The sequence below is a fragment of the Chenopodium album genome, chromosome 15 (assembly GCF_948465745.1).
Source record: "Chenopodium album chromosome 15, dcCheAlbu1.1, whole genome shotgun sequence".
Classification (NCBI taxonomy): Eukaryota; Viridiplantae; Streptophyta; class Magnoliopsida; order Caryophyllales; family Amaranthaceae; genus Chenopodium; species Chenopodium album.
Genome location: NC_137848.1, coordinates 13,935,548 through 13,945,467, shown reverse-complemented (window position 1 = coordinate 13,945,467; position 9,920 = coordinate 13,935,548). Strand labels below are relative to the sequence as shown.

General features: G+C 35.9%; 2 protein-coding genes and 2 long non-coding RNA genes across 4 annotated transcripts; all 4 read right to left on the bottom strand.

The window, feature by feature from the left end:
• Nucleotides 1-1,698: 1,698 nt before the first annotated feature.
• LOC145581971 (uncharacterized) lies at nucleotides 1,699-3,043 on the bottom strand. The gene is made up of 6 exons (XR_014099715.1): nucleotides 2,940-3,043; nucleotides 2,631-2,762; nucleotides 2,349-2,541; nucleotides 2,088-2,188; nucleotides 1,929-2,007; nucleotides 1,699-1,831 (listed from the first exon to the last, which is right to left on the bottom strand). It is a non-coding gene; the product is annotated as an uncharacterized LOC145581971 (long non-coding RNA).
• A 312-nt stretch (nucleotides 3,044-3,355) lies between these two features.
• On the bottom strand, nucleotides 3,356-4,340 carry LOC145581970 (uncharacterized). The gene is made up of 4 exons (XR_014099714.1): nucleotides 4,235-4,340; nucleotides 3,828-4,135; nucleotides 3,491-3,639; nucleotides 3,356-3,411 (listed from the first exon to the last, which is right to left on the bottom strand). It is a non-coding gene; the product is annotated as an uncharacterized LOC145581970 (long non-coding RNA).
• A 733-nt stretch (nucleotides 4,341-5,073) lies between these two features.
• On the bottom strand, nucleotides 5,074-6,693 carry LOC145580863 (putative disease resistance protein RGA1). Its single transcript, XM_081637949.1, has 3 exons — nucleotides 5,751-6,693; nucleotides 5,190-5,638; nucleotides 5,074-5,103 (listed from the first exon to the last, which is right to left on the bottom strand). Exons 1-3 carry the CDS (start codon nucleotides 6,691-6,693, stop codon nucleotides 5,074-5,076), a joined length of 1,422 nt encoding a protein of 473 aa, XP_081494075.1.
• Nucleotides 6,694-6,980: 287 nt separating this feature from the next.
• LOC145580862 (putative disease resistance protein RGA3) lies at nucleotides 6,981-8,738 on the bottom strand. Its single transcript, XM_081637948.1, has one exon. It carries the CDS (start codon nucleotides 8,601-8,603, stop codon nucleotides 6,981-6,983), a length of 1,623 nt encoding a protein of 540 aa, XP_081494074.1. The 5' UTR covers nucleotides 8,604-8,738.
• Between the last annotated feature and the right edge of the window lie 1,182 nt (nucleotides 8,739-9,920).

The following is a 9,920-nucleotide window of genomic DNA, read 5'->3' as shown; positions in this document are numbered from 1 at the left end:
AGCACTGTCTCACTCAGCTTTAACCTAGAAGCCTACACAATTGTATGCAAAGATAAATCACACACACCCCAAGAACCCAACCAATACAGACTATTGACTCCTCGTATATGAAAGGTAAGCTACGCATGAAACCCGAAACAAAGATATGGACTTGGCAAACTTACACAATTAAGCACATTTCGATTTTTTCACACATAAACTCATAGAAAATAATGAAATGAGATTTCTACAATTTATACAAGACTTGCTCGTATAGAAAGTAGGGTTTTCAAAAGATAAATATGTTAATATACCAAAATCCCAAAACACGGTTTTATGTAAATCATTTTAGAAGAAAATCTTTTTAGAAAACTTATCAAAGATAAATCATCAAAAGAATAATATCTTTTGATAATCTATTTTTAAGAAATAAATCGTTTTAGAAAATCTTTTTTTAAAAACTTATCTTTTATAAACTTTCCTATTTAAAAGCTTGTCAAGCTCATGTGTCACGTTTCTAATAAGTCTCACGCGTAAACCTAACAAACATATTTACAGCAAATTTAAAAGATAAAAACTTAACAAAACTAATTTGCTTCGCCAATATTTTGTAAACCGGGATACTTGGTTTCACGCAGTCCAGGACTGAGTTCCTGTTGTCACCTCTCTTCCAGCTCTCAACTGGAACTGCGCAGACCAAGTTCTTGTGAAACTTGTTGTCTTCAATGCAGGCCAAATTGAACTTCTCAACTTGCTGTCTTCAAGTTTCTATTAGGGAACTCAGTTAGTTCCTGTGTGAGAACTCTTCTCCTATCTTCTAACTTTTCTTGAGATCTCTATAAATCTTCATAGCTAGGTTACTCTTCCACTTCCAAAGTCAAATTCACGTGTTCTAATCACAACACTTAAAGAACTCTTATTAGATGAAGTTTGCTAGTTTGTGTTTATTATCATCAAAACCTTTAAGCTTCAACAATATTTCACTCCTTGTATAGTTAAGTGAAGAGTGTTTGTCTTTGTCTGATCACACCTGTCCCATTTTCTATTATGTTGACCTGTTATAAAGCCATTTGTCCTTTCGTTTACAACTTCATATAGGTAAGTGTAAATATATTAACAATTAAATATATGTAGATTATTAAATGATAAAGTAAAATTGACAAACCAAAACAACTTTGCAATAGTAATCAAAAGCCACCAACATTTAGATTTCACGGTTAATTTTGTAATCACTGTCCCAAATTTCAAAAATTCCAAGATAGGGACATACTATGATAATTATCTTTGCAGAAGCAAATAACTGTGATACAGACATGCATCTTATTACTGTTACTATTGATTTTGAATTATGAAGACGAGCCAATAAAAGGTTCAATAGTGTTGCATTGATGCTTTAGTATTTACAAACAATGTGTTCTCTTGACTTGCAATTATTCCCGACTTACAATTGCTTGCATGTTTGTAGGAAGGCATTTTGCTAGTATTATCCTTTTTGCAGCATCTACCAATCCCAACTTTATTGAGAGGTATTTTGCTAGTATTGAATTAAAGGTTATATAGTCCTATAATGTGCTGTAGAGTGGAAAATACGACTAATCTTGAGCAAAAACAACAAACAATTCTAAACAGAACAAATGCAATAAGAATAAAACACACCAAGATATACGTGGAAACCCAATTCGGGAAAAAACCACGGGTACCGTAAGCCGGCACCAAGCCCTTCCACTAATCAATATTAATTAATGAGTACATCGAATTGTCCTTATCTAAACAAGGCTCTACAACATCAAGGTTTCAGGGATTCCAATATACGTAGAGACATCCACAGACCAGCATTTTCAAGGGATATACCCTGTAATGCAGAGATGAATGTTAGAATACAGCAGAACTAGCCACAAAATCAGAATCAAAGTAAAGAATTAATGAAAACCAAATTCAAGTGAACGTACATGTTAATTGAACTTACATAAGCCCAAGGGTTTTGAGCTTATAAGAACATCTCTGGTTTGGTTTGAGGCAGTTGAGGCACTGCAAATATCTTAAATTTATTTAATACAAAGATCTTTGATTGCAGCAGTCAACTTTTAAAAATTATTACAGCTATTTACCTGCAGAGTGCATCTCCAACTCATTTGCTTTGGAAAATTTTCATCACAATAACAACCTGCTGCGAGCAAATTAAGTGTCATTTCCCCTCCCATTGTAATATCTGTTGTGTCATTGCAAGAGATTATTTTTGCAAAGGCTAACAAAACCAAAATTTACTAATAGTCTGTTACATACAGAAAAAAGAAAACAGAAAGTAGGAGCTTATTGTGATGCTATAATCTTTCGCACAATTCCAATACCACTTATGAAAAAGGAAATACCTTCAGACTTAGGTCAATCTTTCGCACAATTCCAATATGTACTTCGACCAATGCCAAAGCAGACCACCCCTCTATTTTTTATTTTCTCCCCTTTCTTGAGGGTTGTAACGCAATTCACTACAAGGCACTGAAAAGGAAGCACCACATAAGATATAGAATTTGTGATCACCTAAGTATATCTCCTCTTTGAGAGCTGCAAGAAATGGAAGCGTATACATTATAAGTTTGGGTTGCACAGACAAAGTCCTTCAAAGCAGTGACAAATTTATTAAAACAGCTTACATTTAAGAAAGCAAGAGTTCTTCCCAAGGTCGTCACTAAATAAACTTTATCATCACTTCGCAGCTCAAAATCACCACGGCTTCACAATGTTGTTAAAAATTCAATGCCAAATAACCATTACCAATATTGTTTCTGCAGGACCATAAATTTATTAGATTGATAGATACATCAGAAAGAAAATGGAAATGTAATGTTTGTGCATATACATATGGTCCATGTAATATTCTCGTTTCATCGGTTAAATTCCAATGTAGGTTTAACCTTAAACTCAGTCAAATTTGACTGATGATGAACTATGTATTTAAATACCTCTAGACATCCAATCAGACAGGTATGAATTGCGAGTTTGCGACCAACACCACCATCTGTCCATCTAATCAGTCAGGTATGAATTGCGACCAACACGACCATCTAATCAGCCAGAATCAGGTACTCAGGGATGTAGACCTCCCCTCCCCTCCCCTCCCCTAACTCAGTCAGCCAAAGAACCAAAAAAGTCAACATCAATAACATAGAACTTATCCGGCAAAGACAAGTTAAGCTAATAGCCTAAGGTCCAGATGCTATGACTTCTGTACTAAAGCTCCATTTCCAACTCAGAGTAGAAATGTGCAATACCCTGCAATGCAGAGATGTATATTAGAATGCAGCACTATCCACAAAACCGAATCAGCATAAAGTACTAATGAAAACCAAATTCAAGTAAACATACATGTTCATTGGACTTACATAACCCCAAGGGATTTGAGCTTATAAGAGCATCTGTAGTTTGAGCGAGGCACTGCTAAAATCAGAAATTTATTTAATACATAGATCTTCAGTTGCTACAGCCAAGTTTGATAAAATTACATCTATTTTACCTGCAGTGCGTATCTCCAACTCATTCTCTTTGGAATAATTTACACATTAACAACCTGCAGCAATCTGTCATTTTTCCTCCCATTGTAAAAGCTTCACTTCATATAACATATGAAATATCTGATTGATGCGTCATCACAAATGAATGTTCCTGCAAAGGCACACAGAAATAATAATTATTATTAGTCTCTTACACACAGAAAAAGGAGTCTATTATGATGCAAATAATCTGCAAGGTTCCCCAGTCATATAATCTACACAAATTCTTAAAAGTCATTCATTTGTGTGCGCTTAAATTATAGGGCTATCGATTGTTGATAAATTATGTAAAGGGAATACCTTCAGACTTTGGCCAATCTTCTCACTATTCCATATGCTTCGACCAATCCCAAAGCAGACAATCAGTCAAGTGTATAACTGCCCCTTCTTCCATTTGAAGTTAAGCAACATGGCAGATATTTGCAAGTCAATATCCTCCCTTTATCTTTTTCCCTTCCCTTTCTTGAGGCTTATAAGGCAATTTAGTATAGGGCACTGGAAAGGAAGCACTATGTAATGTAACTCGGGTTGGAAACTAACATAAAGCCAAGGTATTTTCTTCAAGAAATAAAATCTGCAATCATCTAACCATATTTCCTACTTGAGAGCTGCAAGAAATCGAAATGCATAAATTATAATCTTTGGTGAAAGGACAACGTCCTTCAAAAAAGAAAAAAGTAGCAGTGATAAAATTATGAGCAGCTTACATGTAAGAAAGCTAGAGCTTCTTGCCGAGCTCATCACAAACTGTATCATCCTTTGCATCTAAAAATCACCACGGTTTTACAATGCTACTCAAAATTCAATACCAACACAGTTTCTGCAGAATCACAAAACAGTTAGATTGGATGCATCAGAAAGCAAATGGAAGTGTAATATTCTCAGTTCCCTTGGTTGAATTCAAAGATAAATTTAATATTATAGTCATTCAAATTAATTTGATGATGAACTATGTACTGGTATATAAATACCTCTAGACGTCAGTAAATTTCTGTTTTCAAGCATGAATTGCAACCAATATCTGAACACCACCATCATCAGTCAGGTACGTAGACCTCCTCTGGCCGCCTAACTCATTCAAAATATATTAAAAAAAAAAAAAAAAAAAAGAGCAACATTCGACATTAACAACATAGAACTTATCTGAAAAAATCAAGTTAAGCTAACAACATTATGCTTTTTTTTCCTACTGCTCATAAAGTTCACAAGGGCATACGAAATAAAAGACTGCTTGAGATAGTATGATAGAGCACATTAGAGAGATGTATTACTTGTGAAACTATCCAAACTGAAGTACTGACTCGATTGCCTTGTTGAAGACTATACACTATACAGAAACTGCTTCATTTCAGACTCGAAGTAGAAATGTGCATTACCCTGACAACATTTGTGCATCACTTTATTTTACTTTTTTATTTTTTATTTTTTATTTTTTAAAAAAAAGACCTCAATAATGCTGTTAATTCATTAGTAAAATAAAATATAATTTGGAATGTAAAATATAAATTTCCACTAGGGAAAAAGGTAAGTTTTCAAAACACATAAATCATTTACTACGAATTTGTACATCAATAACCTAGTTATTAAGAGGGATAAGCAAAAACTAGAGTTAAATTAATATATATATATATATATTAAAAAGCTAATATGTTCTTACCTTACCTCTTTGAGGTGTATGTGACTATAATGTTGACGATGGTAGACTTCAATGAATATACAGATTAGGGATGTGGCATATTTTGGGCCAGCCTTCCCCATCTGGTTTCCGGTATCTTTTGGCGAGCTCAGTTGGTTGCAATGTCCAATTTCAAGTACTGTGAGGGAGGTGAGGTGCCGCATTTCCTCAGGCAGTGATTTGAGTTTTGTGAACCACGAAAGTTTAAGTCGTTTGAAAGATGTAAGGGAGTTGAAGCAAGGTCTTCCAAGTTCTCGCAGCCATGAAGAATGAGGGATTGAAGGGAGGTTAAGTACTGAATCCCCTTTGGCAGTATCGTTACCTCTTTGCACCTGTTTATTTCCAAGGATGAAAGAGAGTGAAGAGATCCCCATGGCATCCCCTCTATATTGCCTGATAAGGAGAGGGATTATAGGTTGGTGAGTTTTTCTATTCCCTGCAATTCGAAAAATTGAGCTTTTGAAGAGAAGAGGAGCAGCTTTGTAATCCATCCCTAAGTAGGGAATTGAAGACGCATAAATTGCTCTGAATATCGCCTTCTTTCTTACAAAATGTTAGCGCTTCATTGACATCTTCAAGCTTCAGATGTGTCAAAAGTGGACATGGAGGAATGTATGTCAATCTCTTGCAACATCTAATATACAATTCACAGAGACAAGGAAACGAGGGGATGAAAACAGCTTCCTTCTCCGTCCATCTTATATCCCTCCACCATTCCTTTAATGCTGGCATCCATCTTAGATCTAACATCTCAAGAGACGGGAAGAATAAAGCTGATGGAGATGGTGCATTACACTCTATGTACTCCATATTCTTCATAGACCAGAGCCTAAGATATTTGAGATGGCATAGTTGACTCAGTGATGATGGCAGATATTTCAACTCATCACAATCTCTCAATTCGATACTCACCAGCCCTAACGACAAACATGGCAATTTGGTACCACCATAGTTCTCCATCTCCAACTCCTGGAATTGGTTATTACAGAATAGGCTCTCCACCAATGTCTCATGAAATTGGTGAGCAGACAAAAGTTCACATCTTAACTTTAAAGACTTTAGTTTTACAAGCAACCATGTACTAGATGTCAGATATTCTTCGTACTCGTAATCTTTAACGTAGAGATAATCACTGAGGTTATTGATAAGAGCTGCCAAGTCTCTAAGCTTGCCTTTTTTATCATCATCCTTACTCAATATAAACGTTGTCAGCTTCTCAAGACATGTTAATTTACCCATCCCTGCCGGCATATGAGTCAACCCGTAACAACACTCTATATTCAACTCCCTAAGATTTACAAGGTTGCATGTGTCCTCAGGCAACTCCTTCAGATTCATACACGAACTCAATTTTAAAATTTGTAAATTGCGAAGCTTTGTTATCGATTTAGGAAGCATCTCCAATTCATTATTTTCCAGATCAAGGTACCTCAAATGTAACAAATCTCCTATCCCTGATGGCATATGAGTCAAGCTACAACATCTATTCATATCTAACACCCTAAGATTTACTAATTTGCTAATATCCTCAGGCAATTCCTTTAATTTATAGCATCCCCACAATTTTAATGTTTGCAGATTGTGAAGTTTGGCGATCGATTTAGGGAGCATCTCCAATTTATTATTTTGTGACAAATCTAGGTACCTCAAGTGTAATAATTTACCTATTGTATGTGGCAAGTTTGCACTTGTCAAAGAATTCTCCAAATCCAATACCCTTAAACGACTACAATTTGAAATAATTGCATCCACATCACTAGTTGTGGATACGGAATACTTCAATACGGTACTCTTCGAAACGGTACGTAATGTTTTAGTTGAACAATTGAGTGAAACCAGGTAATCAGACCCTTATTACTGTCAATGTGTAGATGACGAACTTTCCCTTCAAAATCATTTGTACAAGCTGTCAATGTCAAGGACTCTTTTGCTGCTACTTTTCTAGCAAGCTCATGCATAAGATCGTGCATCTTAAATGAACAAACTTCACCAATACCGTCCCTTCTAATGTCTTGGAAAAAACATCTATGCAATAAAATTGATATATATTTTTCACCGACATCTTCCATGCTCTCATCTTTAGCACTTGGAACAAGATATCCTTGTGCCATCCAGAGACGAATCAAATATGCTTTAAAAATGATATAGTCCTCAGGGAAAAGTGAGCAAAAGCTAAAACAGCTTTTTAACTCAGGAGCAAGGTGATAATAGCTAAACATCAATGTTGGCATTATGCCGTCCTCACCAGCACACATGTTAGCCAAATCATTACTTTTGAACGACTGCCAAGTTGCTATATCTTGATTACGCAACAAACTAGCTATCACCCTTATGGAAAGAGGCACATTAGCACATTTTTTCACAATTTCTTTGCCGATTTCAACAAGGTCGGTGACGGCTTCGTCTTCCCTTTGTCCAAGTGATATCTTTTTGAACAATACCCAAGAATCCTCAACTGATAGACCTTTTAACTCGTGAATTGGATAGTTTCCAATAGCTCCTGCAACCTTTAAGGAGCGGCTAGTCACCAAGATCCTAGTTCCCTTTCCACCTAAAATCAAGAAATCTCTCAATTCATCCCATTTTCTACTGTTCTCATACCAAACATCATCTAAAACAAGCAAGTACCTTTTCCCCTCTATCTTACTTCGAACATTTCTTTGCAAATCCTGGAATCCAAGCTCCTTCTCACTAATCATCTTACTTAGAATATCTTTCATGTCAAAATTTAAAGACACACAAACCCAGTACATATTTTTTCCGAATGCATCTTTTACCCTATGATCACTAAACACAAGCTGGGCCAGAGCAGTTTTCCCCAAACCTCCAATCCCCACAATAGTCACAAAAGATCTATTATTCTCCGAGTCACCTTGTAACAACAAATCCACAATGGTCTCTGATAGAATAATACTCTGTTCATACACATAAGAACAGGTCTCCTCTCTACTTTTCACAGGCTTATACAGGTCACTAAATCCAAAATCCCGACGGTTTTTAGCCAAGCTATCCAACTTCTCCCTAAGCTTCTTAATCTCATTTGACTTATCAAAAGCAAATATGAGTTGGTTATTAGAGGAGAAGAAGCGGCGTACCTTCTTGGAAATATTACCACCAGGCATTCCCTTCAACTGGTGAGCAATAGTGTTGAATTCATCCAATAGATCATCAGCATCATAGACGGCATCCTTGAGGTTCTCGACCCAGTATTGGCCTTCATTTGTGAGCTCCTGGCACTTGGAGTCGGCATCCAGAAGGCACTTCTTGATGATTTCAACAGTTCCGACCAACTTCTCAAGCTCAGATTCATATTTAAAGCTGGAGCAAAGCTTTCGAACTTCTGCACACTGTAACGTCGCAAAGAGCGTTTGAGCAACAGTGATTGCAGTAGCAACGTCCATTTTTCAGTAAAGTGATGAAGAAGAAAAGGCAGAGGCGCAGAAGAAAGTATGAATCTAATATGTATGGATTGGTTTTCTTTTTGGTGGGTGAAAATTACGAGTTCTACGTCCATCTATAAATAAAGGGTTGAACGTTAGCTTTTTTTTGGGCCTACATAGAATGCTTAATTATCCCCTAAAATATATGGAAAGAAATTACTAATGTGTAGTTTTCAGTGTTTTGTAGAGTTGACATTTATTTTGTAGGAATTTTATGATTGTTGGTGATTTCTAATGGTGGCCACTACAAGATATCGAAGCCTATGATCACGTTCATGACCGTCGTTTGTAGCCCAAGACGATTATTCCGGTGACTAAGGGTTTGGCAATTAGTATTATGTGTACCATGGTGCACCTAAATAGGTGCACCAGGCCCAATCCGCGCCCAACAGAGGAAGCTCAAACGAAAGAAGCTCATATGGAGTTCAGTTTTTTTTTAACAAAATAACTGTTCCTCCCCTCTTTAACTGTCATATCTATTTTTTTTTTATTTCATTTTAAAAAATACCTCTCTCCTCTCATAAATTAAAACCCTTCCTCAATTAATTCTTCTGTACTTTCTCTCTCTTCTCACCATTTTTCTCTCTCTAAAAACTACAAACTACCATGGTGAAAGACGAAGAACACTAAAAAAACATATCTCAAAAACATGAACAAATTGTAAAATTGAAACTATATTCTACTATATAATTGTCTTTTTGATTTTTTCTTTCAATTTTATTTTATTTTATTTTATTTTTTTTTAAAATCGAAATTATCTATTCAAACTTCTGAACACCAATTACAAATCATTGAACACCAGTCAAAAACAATTGAACCACCTTTAAAAACCTCTAAATCCCAACCACAAACTAATGAAAACCCTACAAAAACATCTTAACACCCTACAAAAACCTTTGGACCCCTTACAAAAACTTTTGGACCCTAACTACAAACCACTAAACACCCTATAAAAACCTTTGAACCCCCTACGAAAACTTTTGAATTCCAACCACAAACCACTTAACAACCTACAATAACCTCTGAACCCCCTACCAAAACTTCTGAACCCCAACTATGTACAAACCACTAAACACCCTTCAAAAACCTCTAAACCTCCTACAAAAACTTCTGAACCCCAACCACAAACCATTGAACATCCTACAAAAACCTCTGAACCCTCTACAAAAACGCTTGAACCTCAACCACAAACCACTGAACACTCTAAAAATACCTCAGAACCCCCTACAAAAACTTCTGAACCCCAACCATAAAACACTTAACACCCAACAAATACCT